At 45.4% G+C, this 19275-nt stretch overlaps 1 protein-coding gene across 2 annotated transcripts; it reads right to left on the minus strand.

The window, feature by feature from the left end:
• Positions 1 to 206: 206 nt before the first annotated feature.
• On the minus strand, positions 207 to 18174 carry PLEKHG6 (pleckstrin homology and RhoGEF domain containing G6). Of its 2 annotated transcripts, none has more exons than XM_069106075.1 (16): positions 17983 to 18174; positions 15873 to 16076; positions 14058 to 14213; positions 12388 to 12552; positions 11973 to 12068; positions 11618 to 11668; positions 10976 to 11125; positions 9837 to 9947; positions 9091 to 9240; positions 8713 to 8850; positions 8333 to 8452; positions 7685 to 7817; positions 7404 to 7519; positions 1903 to 2057; positions 654 to 1370; positions 207 to 407 (listed from the first exon to the last, which is right to left on the minus strand). In XM_069106075.1, the coding sequence occupies exons 2-16, from the start codon at positions 16014 to 16016 to the stop codon at positions 398 to 400; spliced, it is 2412 nt and encodes an 803-aa protein (XP_068962176.1). In that variant the 5' UTR covers positions 16017 to 16076; positions 17983 to 18174; the 3' UTR covers positions 207 to 397. The 2 variants fall into 2 exon arrangements, with proteins under 2 accessions (XP_068962176.1, XP_068962175.1); XM_069106074.1 differs by having other exon boundaries at positions 654 to 1373.
• Positions 18175 to 19275: the final 1101 nt, after the last annotated feature.

The following is a 19275-nucleotide window of genomic DNA, read 5'->3' on the forward strand; positions in this document are numbered from 1 at the left end:
GACCCAGATGACTATAATTTGGACCAGCAGATATGAGGATAGAGGTAGGACTGGAAGCCTGGAGAAGGAGGAAGATTGGGAGCAATGCCAAGGTCTTTTCTAGTTTCTGTTGTGAGAGAATAAATATGTTGTCCAGGCTGGTGCTGCCCTCTTCTGGTTTTACCCCAACTACCACTTCTCATCTCACACCAGGTCACTCCAGTTGCTATTATCAATACAGAATTTTATTTGAGTTTAAGGAGTGTTTATGATACAAAAATTTACAGTCTTGATCCCAAACTTTATGTCATGGAGCAGGTGGATGCTTGGGTCTGGCTCTTGGGCCAAGGTGGGTTGATGACCAATACACCTTGGATCATATATCCTCTAGGAGAAATCTTAGGTGTCCTGAGTGAGGCTATACCTCCCTGGAAAGAGACAGAGAAAAGGGGTGAAGGGAACATCAGTAGCAATCTAACATTTCAAATGCATGGGAAAGGGTCAAAGAGTGAACAGGGATTAGTTAGTGCAGATTCTGGCCAGGGTGCCCCTTCTCTCCCTTTGGCCAACCTTTTTATTGATCATTTCACCCTCCATATTATCCCTCCTCCCTACTATTATTTATACACCTCCTCCCAAGCCTTTAGTCATACTCTCTTCCAGGCAGTACTTACGATGTGGTTAATGGGGTATCTAGCTGTATGATTTGAGACCCACGCATCCTTTGTAGTTCGACTACTGTCAGCTTCCGAGGTCGTCTATCCCTAGGTTCTCTCACTGTCTCTGAGTCTCCATCAATCCGCTGACTGGCCAGGTCCTCCCGGATCTCCTGCAGCATTTCTTCTGCCCGTAAGGAGTAGGATGAGGAATAGCGTTTGGGTACCACAAACAGGGGACTTTCTTCCTCATCTTCCCCTGAGGACTCCCAAGGGCTCTCTCCTGCAGAATCTACTTGAGATGGTGAGAGAAGTAGCTGTCCCCGAAGCATAGCTCGGTGCAGAGTCTCCATTACTACATCTCCTCCTGCCGAGGACCCTTCTTCCTCCTCTTCTTTCTCAGACCAGGATGGGGGCTCCCTCCTTGGAAGGCTGTGCCCTCTCTGGATAATATCCTCCTCAGGGAGGTCAGGGGCACTCTGTCTTTGAGGGGCATGGGGATTGGAAGGCTGGAGTCTTCGAGGGATGTCTCGGAGGTCCAGGGTAGAAAGGGTCAGTCTCGGATCCTGGCGGAGGGCAGGCCAGCGCCTACGATTCAGTGGGGATTGGGACCCTTGTAGGGAGCTGGGTATTGTGCCATAGCCACTGTCAGAACCATCATCCAGGCCTAGAGAAGAGTCTTCTCTGTCTTCTGTGACCACTAGGTGAGGAACATGGACTGAGAATTCTGAAGTTCTGCTGAGGAGGAGAATAAGATCCAGGTCAAATTTTGTCTTGAAAGTTTTTGCTCCAGCTAGAAGTGATCTCCCACTTCTCTGCAAAAAGAATCTCACTGAAGAGAGACTCTTTCTCTCTCTGGTCTCAGCAATGTGGTGAGAAAGAAATAATACTAGTTTGGGAATGAGTAGACCCTGTGTGACCTGGAGCACATAACTTTGAGCCTCTTTTTCTATCTATAGAATATGGAAATTTAAGGTTTCTTCTAGCAACAAAAATCTTCATCTCTACCCTGAAGGTGTGAGAACTCATAATTTGTGTCTCTGGTCATGATTACCCAATGCTATTTTTACTTTCCAGGTTTACTAACCCTTTAGGCCTATCTAATACTCTTCAATTAATATCTGATGCAGTTACTCATCACTTCGTCTAGCTAGCCTGGGCTCCAAATACTCCCGACCCACTCCATTCCCTCTGAATGATTGATCTTACCCTTGTGGTTCCCTTTCCCATAAGTCTGTTGGTTGGGCATGTGAATAATTTCATCTACCTCCTCTCCAGAGTGTGGTCTTCTACACTGCTCTGGGAGCCGTCAGGAGAGGGGGTCGGAGGCCTGGTGCTGGGAGACTCGATGTCCCTATATAAGGCCAGGAGTTCCCTCTTCTGATGCACATATTCTTCTGTCTTTAATTTCTGCAGAGTGGTCTGTTTGAGTGAAAGGATAAATAGACACATTCACAGTCAAAGAAGGGATCTTAAGAGTTGGAGGCAGGACTACAAAAAACATCTCCCTCCACCAGACCAATGATAGTTTTCCTTTGCCAGGCCCTTCTTTGAACAATGAGCTCCCTTCTACTTGATTAACCAGTTTGACAGAAGACACTCTCCTTCCAGAAATCCCTCCCATGACTGAAAGGGAAGTTAGTGTGGTATGTTCTGAATACTCAGGTTGTTTTTTGAGATAGAATGCCACCAAAAGCTCCTGGGGGATGATTTGGGATGGGGAGAGTCACCTCTAGCCTGGGAATGTCAGGGTGAGAAATAGTTTCCTGTTTTCTATCTTCTCTCTATTTTTATTCTCTTTTCCTCCTCCTCCCTCCCCATCTACTTTAGGCAAACGTAACTTCCTCATTCACCTTTAAATGAGTCAACTCCTCATCCTTAAAAAAAAAAAAAAGAAGACACTTATTTTCTCTGAAAAAAAAAAAACCAAAACAACAAACCACTAGTTATTGTCCTATGTTTCTCCTAACATTCATTATTAAACTATTAGAGTAATTTGTCTTTACTTCCCCACCACCTGCTCTTCAACCCCTTGCAATTTGACTTCTAAATCTCACCACTATACTCAATAGCTGGTTGTCGTCCTTGAAGAGGACCAAAATGACTTCCCTATGCTAGAGTCAAGTTTCAATGTGTCAGACTGTGGCTGATCAGACCAATACAAGCTTGGAATGCTCCACCACAGGTCGGGCATACATAGTCTGTGTGAACGTTTGGGGTGGATGCTCTAAGTTTGCACATCTGTATTTCCTTTGAGCTGTTTCAATTCTCCCTTCTCATAGAGCACAGCACTTTCTCTGATGGGAGCACACCATGCTGAGCAGTCCTGTGCCATGTCTCCCATGTCACACAATCAATTCCAAAGTTCTCAAGAGAGACCTTGAGAGTGTCTTTGTATCGCTTCTTCTGACCACTATGTGAATGCTTGCCCTGTGTAAGTTCTCCATAAAATAGTCTTTTTGGCAAGTGTATATTTGGCACTTGAACAATGGCCAGCCTATCCGAGTTGTGCTCTCTGAAGCAGAGTTTGAATGCTTGGCAGTTTCATTTGAGTAAGGACCTCAGTGCCTGGTACCTTAGTATATAGGGTGTCCCTAAAGTCTGGACACATAGGAAATCTCATTAACTAGGCATATTTTGAAGAAATGAAATGAATGAAATTTTCAACATTTTATTTAATTAGCATCAATGAGATTTCATAGGAAGGCGTAGGAAGACATGGGAGACACAGGAAATCTCATTAATTAATTAAGTTAATTAAATTAATCTCATTAATATGGAATATAGTCCCCAATAGCTAATGAAAGCTTTTATTCCATATAAAATTGTCATGGCTAAAATTTATGCTAATTAAATAAAATGTTGAAAATTTTATTCATTTCATTTCTTCAAAATATGCCTAGTTAATGAGATTTCCTATGTGTCCAGACTTTAGGGACACCCTTTAGTTTTCAACTATACTCAATACACTCTTCATGGCAGCTAGATGGCCTAGAGCACTGGACCTGGAATTAGGCAGACATTCAAATTCAGCTTCAGATACTTCTTACTAACTTGTCTATGGGCAAGTCACTTAACTGCTATCCCCCTCAGTGTCCTTATATATAAAATGAGGATGATAATAATAACTCCTACCTCTCAGGATTATTGTAGGGACAAAATGAGATAATATTTGTAAAGTACTATGAAAATCTTAAAGTACTATGTAAATGCTAGCCATCCCCATGATCACCAATGACTCCCTAATTGCAATGGTCTTTCTTAGTTATCTTCCTTGGCCTTTTTTCAGCATTTGATACTCTTGTCTTCTAGCACTATTCTTTCTTGGTTCTGCTTCTACCAAGTTAACCATTCCTGAGTTTTATTTACTGTGTCACCTTTTTTCTCCCATCCCCTAAGTGTGAGCATCTCCCATATGTCCTTATCTGTCTTCTCTCCTCTCTAGTCTCTCACTTGTCAAATGTCCATTGCTATTTCTTTAAAAAATTTTTTTTTCATTCCTATTTATTCAGTTGTTTTCTCTTATGCAGATAATCCCCAACTCTTTATGTCCAGTCCCATTCATTTCCTTAACTTCTTCTAAAACTGAGTTGGACTAAATGACCCTTGAATTCCCTTCCAACTTAACATTCTGTGCTCTGCACAGATGTGCATCTGCAACAGATCCTTGGGATATCTCTTCATGTAGATATTCCATGAGTATCTCAAACTTAACGTTTCCAAAACAATTCACTTTCTAATAAATTCCAAAATTCCTCGTTCTGGTCACTTGGGCACAAAAATCTTTGAATTAGCTTTAACTCTTTCCCCTTCTTTACATTCGAATAGTCAGCTTCCAAGTCCTGTTCATTGCATTTCTGAAATATTTCTCCCTGCCAGTCCCCTCCTCTCCACTTACATGGCTACCACCCTTGGTAAAGTACAGAAATAGGGCTTTGTAGACATGGTTTGACTGGGACTCAGGGGGGGTGGGTGAAAGAGAAACTAATAATATTATTACAGAGTGACAGGCAGTGGGGCTGAAACTATGGGTCAGGGGATACTGTCTCTGTGCCTCCTTGAATATCTGAAATGGTCACCACCCTAGTTAATGCCCACCTAGTTAAGGCCCATAAATAATCATATCGTACCATGATTCTTTGCTACAATGTCTATATGATACATTAGCATTTGATACAATCCTTAAATATAACAATAGACTTGTTTATTTGTATGCATGTTGTATCCCACTTCTTGATTAACTATTTTAAGATCTTTGAGAGAAGAGATTGTCATTTTTCATCATTCTATCTCCAGTACCTAACCAGAATGTCTTGTATGTTTAGTAGCTACACTTAGCTGATTAATTAATTCCGGGTAAACTGAAATGTTGAACAATTTCCTCATCTACGTCTTTGTTCCTTATTGGTATATCTAAATATCTCTGGTTGACTCTCTTCTTCCACTTGCCAGTACTATATATATATATATATATATAGTATATATCATATTTCTGGACCCAAAATTCTATCTTCTCCCCAAAAATAGGTATCTGTGACATGTAAAAAGTTTGAGAGACATCGTTTCTGGGCAATCAATCATTTTATTAATACTGTTAGCATATTACTAATAAAAGTATGGTCATTTGGCTGTCTCTCTTAGACCAAAGGCCCCTCATGGAACCCACACACTGCTTATATGTCCTTGGATGAGTAGAAATTCCTGAGGGTGGAAATCGACTCTAACTGGTTAGCAGTTAATGAGAAAATCAATATTATAATGAGAGGTGGACCTATTCTAATGAGGGTCTGCTGTACATGACTGATAATCAATTTTGGTCAAAGAGAATTATCTGTATCCATATCCACATTTTCCCAGACCAGTCTGAATAAAACATAATGGACCAGAATCCATCAGTTCAACTAACTTTACCTCTTTAACAGATCTGAGTTCTCTCCCTCAGTATTAGTCCTGCACTTTAAAGGCTGCCTGAGTAACATATAGGGCTGATTTCTGAATGAGGAAGTAGAAAATGGGAAAAATGGTCCTAATTCAATAATTACTTATTCAATACAAGAGAGAAACAATCCTTTCTCTCATATCCCTGTTCAATATCTGTCAGTACCTAGCCTAGATAAGAAACCTTGGGGCCATCTTATCTGTTCTTTCTCTTTCATGTTCTTCCTTTGAAATCTCTGTTAGGTTTGTAGTTTCCTCTGTTCCCCCTGTTACTGTTGAGGTCCAGGTCACCATCACTTCATGGATGGATTAGTCCTTTAATAGCTGACCTCTTGGTCACAGGTCCCTCTCCCACTCTAGCTCACTTAACATATGCAGTAGGCTGGCAAATCTCTCAAACCCTGATTTAATTGTGTCCCTCCCCTTCTCAAGAGTCTGCAGTGTCTCTTTATTTTCTACTGCTGCTTACAAGTCTAAATTCTTTCCAAGTCTTCCATTACCTGTCCCCAAGCTACCTATCCAACAGTTCCTTCCCACTGTTCCCTGGTACTTGACCTCCTCCCCTCCCCTCCCTAGCCTTACTCTCTTTCCTATACTGCTCATTCTGCCTTTGCTTGTGCTGTTCCTGCTGCCTGGGATGCTATCCTCTAATCTAAATCATCAACCTCCAAGACCCAATTAAAATCTCAACCTCTTCCAAGAAGCTAGGAGAGAATAGGACAAGATGATTTCTAAGGCCCTTTCCAGCCCTAATATGGGCAGCTAGATGGCGCAGTGGATAAAGCGCTGAGCCGGGAGTCGTCTTTCTGAGTTCAAATCTGGCCTCTGATACTTCCTAGTTGTGTGACCCTGGGAAATCACTTCACCCTGTTTGCCTCAGTTTCCTCATCTGTAAAATGAGCCAGAGAAGGAAATAACAAACCATTCCAGTATCTTTGTCAGAGTTGGACACAACTGAAAAATGACTGAACAATAACTGAAATTCTAGCTCTAAATCCTGTGATTCTTATAGCCAGAGTAGAATGATGGGAAGAAACTTGGACTTGGAGGTAGACAATATGGCTATCAGAGAAGGTGGTCAGGAAGATCTAAATTCAAATCTTGCCTCAGACAAGATCTTGGGATCACCTAACCTTTTTCTTCCTCAGTGTCCTCATCTGTAAAATGGGAATAATATTAGCACCTACCTTCTAGGGTTGTGAGGATAAAATGAGATAACATCTATAAAGTACTTTGCAAATGTTAAAGTGCTATATAAATGATAGTGATATTATTATATCACCTCTCTGAGCCTCAGTTTCCTCATCTGTAAAATTACAGAGTTGGACTGGATCATTAAGATCTCTACTTTCACCACAAATTGGTTGTTCTATAAGGTTCTTTGACTACCCTGGTTCACACTTATCTTTTCTTTCTCTGAAATGTCTAGTGTATTCATACCATGCAGTTCAGCACTTTATTGTTTGAAGTATATAAATTCTGTCTCAGACCCGCTAGATTATAAACTCTTTGAGGACAAAGATTACAGCCTGCATTTTATTTAATTGGTGACTCTTCCCATCCTACTTCATGCATCAATGAGCAAACCTCATCTCCTCATCCAGAAGAGCCAGCACCCTAGGAGTCTAGAAACTAGTTATAGCCACTAACCTATCTAGCCCTTCTCTGTGAGGTAGTACGTGTCCTCCCCCCCCCACTCTTTTTCTCTCTCTCACTTTCTCTCCCTCTTCCTCTCCCCCTCTACCTCTCCTTTCCCCACTTCCTGCTCTGTTTCTCAGCCCCAGCATATGCCTTACAACCACTCTTCTCCAGGCTGTACCCACTGAGTACCTGGGCCTCCTGTATCTTCTCTAGCCAACGAACACATTCATGTGGATTGGGACAATGGAAAACAAGGGCGCTGGAGACACATTGGAACTCGGTAAGGTAGATCATCAGGAAGCTGTCTGGGGTAGAGGAAAAACAGGGAATGTAGGAAGGCAAAGGGGAGGCTGCTTCCCTGTCCTGCTCTCCACTCTCCCTTCATTGAGCCAAAGGGACATTGGGAAGAGGAAGGACTGAGGTAAAAGGAGGAGGGGCTCAGGGGAGGGGCAAGGATAGCAATGACGTACTGGGGTCTCGAAGGGCTTGACACACAAGCTTCTCCAGCATGAGGGGTGGGCGGATGACCTTAGCCTTGTCCGCCTTGCGCTGGGGTTTGGTCACCAGAACCACATCAGAGAATAGGAACAGGTACGCATCCAACTAGGAGCAGGTAGGGAGAGAAACAGTGATAAGCTTGATATAAAATGGTGGGAAAGATGATGGGTTGAGGGAACTCTGGGTGAGGGTATTCACAGACACAAAAGGTGCACAAAGAGACAGCAAGCACAGCTCAGAGGGCCATAGAGGACCTTTAGAGCTGCAAGGGACCTTGGTCCAATCCAATCCATACATTTTACAGATGAGGAAACAGGGCAAGTGAAATCCAGAAACTATAAGCCCAAAGTTCACAGCTCATTAATAACAGAGTTAGGGTGGAAATAAAACCCAAGTCTCATGACTGAGGTCCAAAGCACATGGGCACATAGTCCAATGTCTATGTCACATAGTGATAGACTCAGGAACATAGATATGGATGCACATAGAAAAAGTCCTTTGTGCCTCCCTAGGTCCTCTCTGTCCTGCTTTGCCACTCTTCTGCCCTCCATTCCCATCTCATCTTCTACCCCTTCTTTCCATGCCCCAAGCCTCTCCATCCTTCTTGCCCTCTCCCTCACCTTCCCCTCTCGTCCCTCCTTCATTCGAACAGAACCCTCTAGTAGAAGCTTCCGGGTATGTTGGTGGTCGACCCCCAGCATGGGGGAAGTCAGATCTAGATTGGAGAAGGGACGCAGGTTCTAGGAGGGACAAGGAGATAGTATTAGTGGATAAGTTACATGACCCTGGACCTCCAGTGAGACAAATATCTATCTTCTTTCTTTGTCTTCTCTCCCCATCCTCTATGTCCAATCTGGAACAATTTCATGCTTCTCATTTCCTAATGCTGCCTCCCCCTCTCTCTTTCCCTTAGCCTCTTCCTTTTGCCCACTCCCTACCCCAATCTCCTTCCCTCCCTCCCAGCTCTCTGTCCGTCTGTCTTTCTATTTGGCATTCTTACCTTCTCCACCTCCTCAGTGGGTGGTTCCAACACTTCATAGGGCCCAATTCGTTGGGCAGCAGCTGCCAAACTGTCGTGATCCTCCCCTTGACGCACTTGGCTATTGATATGGTGTAAGAAAGCCTCCACAGAAGAAATCTAGACCCAGTAAGGACACTGTCATGGTGCAGCCTAGCCTCTCTCTGCCAACCCTCCTCCAAAGAGTGACTAGAGACCCAGAATCATAGAGAGTATAGAGAACCAAGATACGTTATACAATCACAGTCTGTTAGAGCTAGACTAACCACTTCATTTTAGATCTGGAGAAACAGAGCTTTCTCAGGAGTTCCCAGAGACCCCTTAAACTCTCTGGAAAGGCTAGCTCCTGTTGATCCCTACCATGGCATTGAGAACATCCTGGACTTGGGGCTCAGGGGTCTTCTTGAGCACAGCCTGGAGCAACAGAGGGTATTTTGTGATTCGTTGATGGGGTTTGATGAGCAGGTCACTGAGTTGCTGGCGTCCAGACCTTTTGTGTTTCTCACACCACTGGGGTTCAGAGAGAAAGAGAGAGAGAAAGATCAGGGGTCCAGAAGTGCCAAGGATGGAGGCAATAATAATTACAAACCAAGTGCCTGAGGCTCCAAAGCACTTTCATCTTTTCCTCCTTAAGATGAATAGAGCCTGGGGCAGCTAGGTGGTACAGTGAAAAGAGCACTGGCCCTGGAGTCAGGAGGACCTGAGTTCAAATCAGGCATCAGACACTTGACACACTAACTGTGTGACCTTGGGCAAGTCACTTAACCCCAACTGCCTTGCCTTCCCCCTCAAAAAAAAAATAGATGAACAGAATCTGGGGCAGCTACAGTGGGTAGAGCACCAGCTCTGGAGTTAGGAGGACTGAATTCAAATGTGACCTCAGTCACTTGACACTTACTAGCTGTGTGACCTCAGGCCAGTCACTTAACCCCAATTGCCTTGCCTTCCGCCCTCCAAAAAAAAAGTATGAACAGAACCTTAGGCCCCTCTCTTGGAGAGGAGGGATGGCTATTCAGGACCCACCTGGAGCAGCCAATAAAGTCCTTTCCAATAGGCAGACACTCTCCTGCCCCCCTGTCCCTGGCTTCCTGCATGGACTAACACACCTGTACATAAGTCTGGAAGAGAGGGTTGTTTTCCTGTTGTTCCCGAGCATAAGCCATGGTTTGCTTCACACGAAGACAGTACTGTATATATGGGTGGAACCGTTGGCTAAACTTGGGGTGTCGGTGGGTGGGAGCACAGAGGAACGCAGTGGAGAAAATAAAAATGATTAAATAGTGACTTCAGACATTGTCCATGGAAATGGGTGGGTGAGGGATGGTGGTGGTGGTGATAGCATGACTTGCTCCTCAGACAGACCCTTAGTCATGGCTTAGGCCAAGCCCATCTTCTAGCATCCCTTTCTTGTCAGAGCTTTTGAGCAGGCTTGGTGCATGGAATCATGGGAATACTTTTTGGGTTATGCCCCCTCACTGCCACTACAGATGAAGCTAACTCATCACCCCTCTCTTCTTTCCACCTATGGTCCCTACTGTCCATTCCACATCGATAATGAAATGGAAATTCTTATCAAGTGGGGAGAGAGGGGGAGGTTCCCATTTCCCTATTGGAGGCAAGTGGGACCTCAGGGGAAGCCCAGGAGGTATCTCTTCTTGTAGGTAGAAGTCTTGGGGTTTCTGGAAAGTACTGTTATGAGACTGTGATTTTCCCCATAGCTGTTAAACCATCCCTCCCTGGACGTGCAGAGCCTGTTGTGGCAAAAACTCTGTCCCAGCATATTTGTCTCTGGGACTTTTGCCCCCTCCCAGTGGCTTCTCCTCTCCTTTCATCAAAGCAAAGATATGAGGTGCTTGCATCCTTCAGTAATCTATTCTTGTTCTCAGCAGACTGTTAATGAAGCCTCCTAAGGTATTACATCAATTATTAAGAGGTTTTCTTGATAAGGACTTAAGTTATGATCCCTTCTAGCAGTATTGTCATTTTACTATGAGGTACCCAAAGACCCCCAAACTTTAAAGACCTAGAATGATAGAACAATAGTGGGGTTGATAGTTTGAGAGGGAATCCTACCCCTTGTGCCTCTTCAAATCATAGTGTAGTTTAAATCATATAGTCTCTACCCACCTGATGATCTGACTTGGGGTTCAAGATGGAAAACTAACATGCCAGCTACCATCTGAAGTCCTCGAGCACCTGCCTGATCCAGAAGTGCCCCCTCCCCTCATCCCCAGCCAGTGCTCACTGTCAGGAAGCCATCCTGCAGGCTGAGAGGGTCCAGAGGCTGGCCTGACACGCGGGTCTTCTCCAGGGTGGGCCCTAGCACCTCCTCCCAGAAACTCTGATGGGCGCGGATCAGGTTTGGTACATTTCCAAACAAGGACTCAACTGAAACCTTGAAAAAAAGGTATAGAGATGTATCAGGGCCTCTGTTTTCAGCATTCCCCATCCCAAGCATATAGTAACTGAATAACATTGATGATCTGTGGGCCTGAGGCCCTAATGAAAACAGGCATCAAGTAGAATGAGAACCAGACAGGAGGCCTGAAATATGAATAGCTCTGCTTTTTTGCCCCACTCATGTTCTCATCACCTAGGGTTGGCATGGTTAAGAAAAAAGCTAAAAGGAGTTTTGGCTGCAGGTAGAGACTGAGGGTTCTCTGCACCTGGGGAGGCGGAGGACAGAAGGGACTAAGAAAGGCAAGGAAGGAAGAACTCTTGGAAAAGGGGGACTAGGTGAGGGGCTGAATGTGTCCCTTCTATGGTTGATGGTTGCAGGGGAAACCATTTTCACCATTGGAATTCAGTGTTTAGGGTTGTGCCAGGCCATGATCAGACCTTGTACATACCCAAACCACCCAACTCTGCATCCAATTGTCATACTCACTTCCGTCAGAAGCCCCACTCTTTGTAGATTAAGTAGACCAGCAGCCAGGAGCTAGGCAAAGAAATAAAAAGTCTAGGAGACACAGACTTCTGAAGCATGAATCTTCACACATTTCCCATTACCTTGCATCAAATAACTTTGAGCCCCTCACCCCTTGCCTTATTAATTTGAGGTCAGGGGATATAAACCCAGTATAGATATTCTCCACAATTCTCATCTTTACTCGCCTTCCTCCTTTCTGGGACCTTGCAACTGGGGGTGGGAGGGAAGGAGCTGAGGAAAAGTGGAAGATACTAGTCCAAGTTGGTGAGTTGGAGAAAACCCATGGGTGAGGAAGGGCCCTGGGAAGGCTTACGTCAGTCATGATCTTCAACTTTCGGACATAGCTCAGCTCAGTGGTCACTAGCTCCCAAAGTGCCTCCTGTTGGTGACAGAGCTCCCGGCTCATCTCCTGGGAATGGATGGGGCAAGAGGCTGGCTCAGTAGGAGGGTGGAAGAGATGGAAGTGGGGGTGGGGTGGGGTGGGGTGGGGAAGGAGGGAAGGACAGACAGGCTCTCCCAACCAGGATTCTGCTTCTTTGGGTCACCTTGTCTTAGAAGAGGGTGTGTGTGTGTGTGTGTTTATGTGTGGGGGCATGAGCCAGTAAGTGTGCAGATCTGTGTTCAGTAATGAATATGCATGTCTGTGATTGTGTATACATGTACATTTGTGCATATGTCTTTATGACTATAAGTACACAGGTATTTTGTGTTCCCAAACTCATCCTTACCTCATGTTCAGGTACCAGTTCTTTCCAGGACTTCTCGATTGTCAAGCCACTGTCCCCACCCTCCCCAATCTCCCAGTATCTTCGGTCCTCAGGGGGCAGGCGGGGCATCCCAAACATGCTGAATGTATGCAGCCTCATCTCCAGCTGTCGGGCCTTGGCTACTTCCTGGGTGATATAGAGGTGAAGGTGAGGGTGAGAGCCCATGGGCAGAGTACCTAAACTGAGCAGTGGAAGGCCTTAGGGTAGAGTCATTGGCATTGGAGAGAGTAGGGGAAATTCTAATACTTAAAGTGGGGTGGTGGGAATATGGTCAGAGGGGTTCCCTTTCCTTCGGACCCCCTCAGAGACGTTCAGACTGCGTAGAGGGAGCTCTCTGGATGTACTTCTTTTAGGGATTTAGACAGAGAGATCCCAAAGCATCTGGGGACCTTGCCTTTTCTACTTTATAGAATCAAGGTGGCAGAACTGGAAGGGTCATTAGACCTCATTTTGTCCAATAGGTCCTTTTGGCAGAAGAGGAACCTGAGACCTATTGAGGTAAAATGATTTGCTCAGATTCACTAAGATTCAAAGCCATAGCCATAATTAGGACTCACATCTTCTGATTCCCTATCTAGGAGTTTTTTCATTTTTCTACCATGTCATTCTTTCTTTTATTTTCTTCTACTACTTTCTAGTTTTTTCCCTTAAAGTCACTTTTATTCCCTCCCTCACAGGGATGTTTTGAGGATGAAATGTGACAACATATGTAAAACTTACAGATGATATAGTTCAATTATGAGAGAATGTATATTAAAAAGTGGTAGATAAACACCAGTTATTATTATTGTTGTTACTACTCTCAAAATTGGGGTTAACAAATAATCATGTACAGTATATGGTTCCCTTCCTTTCCCCAATACCCTAGAAAGTCTGCACTAGGAAATTTGTAGAGATTCCTGATGCAAATTTCAATCTGGCTATGAATGGTGGATTTGGAGGCAGAGTCAAGCCCAGACTCTTCCATGTATTACTGACTAATCTTGAAAACTATTTGACCTCACTGTGACTTTGGCCCCCTCATCTGTGAAATGAGGAGGTTATGTCAGATGACCTCTCTGGTCCTTCCTAACACTAAATCTATGATCCTTTATTTAGCAGATAAATTATAAGGAGTTGTTTAAGATACATAGAGGTTAAATGACATACCCAATATCACATAGCAAGCTAGTGTCAAAGATTAGATTTGCCAATGAAAGTCTATGTAGACTGGGATATGTATTCATAATAAAATGACTTGGCCTGTATTTCTTTTCTTTTTTCTTCCTTCCTTCCTTCTTCCTACTTCCTTCCCTTTCTTTTCTTTTCTCTCTCTATCCTTTCCTTCCTTTTTCTTTCTTCCTTTCTCCCTTCCTTCCTTCTTCCTACTTCCCTCCCTTTCTTTTTTCTTTCTCTTTCTCCTTTCCTTCCTTTTTCTTTCTCCCTTCCTTCCTTCCTTCCTCCCTTCCTTCCTCCCTTCCTTCCTTCCTTCCTTCCTTCCTTCCTTCCTTCCTCCCTCCTTCCCTCCCTCTCTTCCTTCCTTTCTTCCTTTTTTTCTCGTCTCTGTCTCTCTGTCTCTGTCTTTTTTTTCCTTCTGTTGTAGGAGTTTGCTAAGGCACCAAAGAGGCAGAATTCAGGAAAGAGTCCTTTACCTTGGTTTTCGGGGAGTTTAAAGGGCCAGACCCAAAATATCCTCCATGTTTTTTCTCAGGCTCTGGGTCTTTCAGCCTCAGTGGCGACAAGCCTCTGGACTGGGCAGAATTCTTGGTGAAGGGGACAAGGTCCTGCAGTCGGTGGTGGGAGGAATCCTAAGACAGAGAAGAAGAGGGAGTAAGAAAGGGGTATTTCTGGACATGTTCATCAGGGGCAACAAGGATTCTTAGTGCCAAACTTTTGCTCCTGGGCACACCCTCTCCTGCCCCTCTACCGAGGCTCTGTTTCCCTAAACCACTTCCCCCCTCAAACAAGTTTGGTGTGGTGGCCCCTCCCAGCCTTGAGTCACAGAAGGTGCTGCCAGAGAGGCTTGGCCGAGCAGGGGCATGTTGGCCTGGCATTCAGAGCAGGCCCTGGGGCAGAAATCGCTGCCTCTTCTAGAAGCACAAGCACATGCATGTACACATGCAGGTGCTGGTATAATACCTACAGCCTTCACACAGGTGGGCTCATGCCTCCATGTGATATCATTTCACATGGACAGCTTCACCATTGTGTTCCATACAACCTTGCGCTGGTATGACTATAATGCACTCATACAGCTTCATGTTCTCATTCCATACCTTACCTTGCTCTACATGTCCATACCTTACCTTCCTGATCATGTATGTTCACACCTCCTGCACATCACCCTCTATATGTGTTCTCACACATGCATGTTCATGTGCAGAGACTATTTATGGTCTATGTCCTACCTTGAGTGGGAAAGGGCTGCCCTTCCCTGGGCAGGTCCAGCCACATTCCTCTGGCCTATATGTGGCCTGAATCATATCTCCTCTCCTCCACCCCTTCCCTAGGCCATATGCACACCCCTTCTCTTTCCTTCAGTTTGAGCTCTCAAGAGGTGCCCTGGAGCCCTCACTCTCTAGGAAGCTGGAATTCGGGGAGACATCATGGCAGAGTGGAGAAGAGTGAGAGGTGGCATCAGGAGAGACCCGGATTAAAAGCTGACCTCTGACACTGTTCTTGTGGACAAATCACTTGAACCCTTCAAACCTTAGTTTCCACATCTGTAAAATGGGGCTAATAATAGCACCTACCCCACAGGGTGGTAGTGAGTCTCAAAGATGGTGACAAATGTAAATATCTTCTTGACAACAAAAGAAAAATGGAAGTGAGAAGATGGTGAAAGAAGGGGAGGTGGGTGGGGAGGAAGAAGAATGGGGAAATGAGAGTGAAAGAAAGGTCAGGGAGGGGAAAGAGAACAAAGGAGATGAAGAAGGGAGAAGAGGATGGAGAAAGAAGAGGAGGACAGAGGGAAGGCAATAGGAATGATAAGGAGCTGGGACTGAGGAAGAATAAGGAACCTCAACAATCCCCTGTCCCACATCCCCACCACCACTCTAGTCCACTCAGGGAAGTGCGAAAAGGTTTACCTTGATTTAGGAAAATGGGGGAAAAATAATAACCAAGATTTATAAAACTTTTTAAAGTTTGTGAAAGTTTACATTTTTATCTTATTTGATCCTCACAACAACCCTGTGAGGTAGGTGTTATTATGCATATAATTTATATGTTACTATGTATTTCCATTTTACAGATGAGGAAACTGAGGCTACATATAAAAGGTGGAAAATAAAGATGATAAGGACACGCTGGAGCAGTTTACACCTGTCCAGAAGAAAAGTAACTAAGAAGCTTCCTTTGATGAGATTACTCTGCCTCCTCACCTGGCAATTCCCCAGGAAGGTGGAAAGGGGGCAAGAGGGGAGGGCAGGGGAGGGAGGAACCACATTGGGAAACCAGACTCTCACCTGTTGGGTAGTCCTTTGAAGGTACAGGTTCTTGGGGTTTCTGTTGTTTGAGGTCTTGTGGAGTCTTCCCCCGTAGGTTTCAATTCGAGAGGCCACCAATCCATGGACCAGGTGGCCCTCATCTGGGGTACTGAACCCCTTCATTCCCTGTGCTTTTGGTCATCTCTGAGGTAGCATGGCTGAGAAGGGAGGGGTCACCTGAGGCTGCAACAGAAGGGAGAGAAAGAGGTCAGTCTCACAGAAGATTTTGGTGTGGGAGATGTATATGTGAAAGCTATGAGATACATGTAGGGAGACAGACCAAGACAGAGACAGAGAGAGCAAGAGAGAGACGGGAGAGAGACAGAGAGAGAGACAGACAGACAGAGGAGGGGGGAACAGGGACAGAGAGACAGAGACAGAGATACAGAGAGACAGCCAAGAGAGAGAGATAGAGAGAGCACCAAGATTAGGAGTCCCTGAGGCCTGAGAGGGGAGTAACAAGGAACACCATCCTGGGGAGTAGGGTAGGGAGCTGAGGCCCAAAGCAAAGTTTTTTCTTGGGTACAACTGGTATGTGTTTGACAGGTCATGGAAGGGATGGGCATGGTCATAGTGGTCTGTGGCTGACCAGCTGGTATATATGCAAGGGGATGTTTGTTGACACCGGTGAATAGAGGACACTTAGGTATGATATGTGTGGGCAGGTCATATATATATAGAAAAGCCCTTCTTTGGGGGGTGGAGGAGAAGGAAAGGAACACAGGCATGCGTATATAATACACACATAGATACATGTGTATACGCATACATACACATATAACAAAACAAAATAAATGCATAGGGCAAAGTCCTTCAGTCCTATTCTAATTTAGGAGGAAGACCTCGCCTCACCGGGGAGCAGGGGGTTCAGTGACTGGTCTAGCTTTCTACACGTATGGCCCCCTCCTCTGTAGGATACTCCTCCCTTGATCCTAGATCCTTGCCCCTTGGTGTCATCTTATACCTACTGTCCCATATCCTTGGGTAAAAGCCACCGGGAGACCAATCCTATGGGGTGACTGAAAGTTCGGGCTCTGCCCTTGGGTTTAGAAAGCCAGGTAGAAGTACTCAGGTGAAAGGCCCCAGACTGGGGGGATGGGGGTGAGGAGTGGAGACACATGCAAAGGAAACTGGAAGGTGAGGGTACCAGGAGGGAAGTAATGTGGGAGTGTGTCCTATTCCACACCAGACCCCTACCCCTGAAGAAAGAGCTGATCTCCCAGATTCACTGGCTCAGAACCCTAGTGATTCTCTGTCTCTATCTCCTGCTCCCCTCCTCTGTCCCCCTCCACTGACAGAGCAGAGCTTTGTAACCTTTTTGTGGGTGTATCCTGGGGTCCCTTTGACAGCTGATAAAGACTATGGACTCCTCAGAATAACGTTTCTTAAATGCATAAAATAAAATCTATAGAATTACAAAGGAAACTGACTTTGCATTGAAATGATGCTGTGATATTTTTTCTCATCTGTTAATGGAGCCCCTGAAAGCCACTCATGGACCAGGGTGTCTGTGGACTCTAAGATTAAACATCTCTGTGCTCGAGGATTCATATGTGTGGGAGTGGGCAGGACAGGCTAGGAGACTGGGAGCAGAGAATCAAATCATGACTGTTTCTATCTGCACCCTCTTCCCCTCTTCCTCAAGTCCGTAAACCCTTTCCTTCTGCTTCTTGGCCTCCTGGGAGCTTTCCATAGTGCCTATCTCCTGGCCCCCAAATTGTCTCCTTTCTCTTCTCCTCACTCCCCAAACCCATCTTGTGTTTTTTATTCGAATCTCTTGACTCCCCTCCTTTCTCCTGAGCCTGAACCTTTCTGTTCCTTGTTCCCTGGACTCTGTGCTCTCGTGCCTTCTCCTCCCAGCACCCTCCTGGTCTCCCCATGCTCTCTCTTCCCGGTGCCTTCCTACCTCCCTCAGAGCTGTCACTTGCTGCCTCTGTCCTGGACACCCCTTCCCCCTGCTTCCTTGTGCCCCCAGGGCCTGGGCCTCTGGGTCCTCTCTTTCACCACCACTACCCCTGCTGGTGCCCACACCTGCCCCTGCCCCCACCCTCACTGCCACTCCCCCTCTCCCAATCCCTCCTCCTCTAACCTGTTCCCCCAGGTGTCCCGGCTCCTGTTGCCCCTCCAGGCGTTTCCTCCAATCCACAGGTCCCTGGATAAGGCAGCAGGGCCAGCCCCCGTACCTGGTCTGGCAGGCACTGGGACAGAGCAGACCTGCTGGCCCTGAGAGCAGAACTGGTGTCAGGCTGGGGAGGCCAGGAAGGAAGAAAGGGCGGGGCTAGGCTACTGTACCGCCCAGCGTCCTCAGGACTGGGACGGTGTATGTACTCTGTGGGAGGCTTCCCTCAGTTTCCACCCAACAGTTTACTCACTCTTCTCTCTACTTTCTCTCCCATCGAGATATTGTAATGCACAGCCGGACACTCCCCGTCTGTCGATTCCTACTGTACACTTTTAAAAGGGATCCTCTTCCAGGCACAGCTAAATTAATTACTCAAGTACCATAGGTGGCCCTGTGCCTCCTTCATGATCCATAATGTACATCCATATACACCCCCAAGGATCCTCAGATGGGAACCACATGAAAGATGATTATTATTATTAACTACCACAGTGTTAATTGCATCATTATCATTATGACTACTACTCCTATTACTTCTACTAATTTTTTTTTTAATCAAAGAAGCCCCTAAAAGTCATGGGACACATACAGAGGTACATAACTCGAGGGGATCATGGGAAATGGGGAGGTGGCTAGAGGAAAAAGGCACTCAGAATAGAAGTTAGACTTTCTCTTTAATCAAGCATATATAAAACCTCATCTGAGAGGGGTTCCTAATCTCTGTTAATTTTCATTGCACACTCATATGGTTTTCTTTTCAAAAAGATTTCACTTTAGGGGTGGGATCTATATTCAAGGGTGGCTTATGTTTGGATCAATAAAATAATTTCCATTTGGACTTTGAGTGGACAATGGATGATACTCCTCAGATATTTCAGCGTGGTCATTGGTGGTAATCCCAGATCCTGTGAAAAGTGCCATAATAAATAGCATGATAAATGCGTAGCAGGGTCCTCTAAGGAAGGAGATCTGGCAGTTCGGGCAAGGAGGATAAAGCCATGACCATAGGTCACCACTCTGGTTGAACTCAGGGTCATGAGGAAGGGCAAGGCACTTCTCTTATCTGGTCCTGCCAATTCCCCCCAATCCCCCTTGCCATGACACTGAGGCTCATCTACTAAATAGGAAAGGGATATGTACAAACAAGGGGGATGGGAGGATGGGACCTGGGTCTCTCCTGTCCTCAGCCTCTGAAGAGTTAACCGTTGGGCTTGCTTGGCTATAGAGTCCAAAGTGTGATTCTTATCTCTGAGGGTGTCC

Source organism: Petaurus breviceps, unplaced genomic scaffold (genome assembly GCF_028583685.1).
Source record: "Petaurus breviceps papuanus isolate PSGF00001 unplaced genomic scaffold, PetGlider_PUasm1.0 78, whole genome shotgun sequence".
Classification (NCBI taxonomy): Eukaryota; Metazoa; Chordata; class Mammalia; order Diprotodontia; family Petauridae; genus Petaurus; species Petaurus breviceps.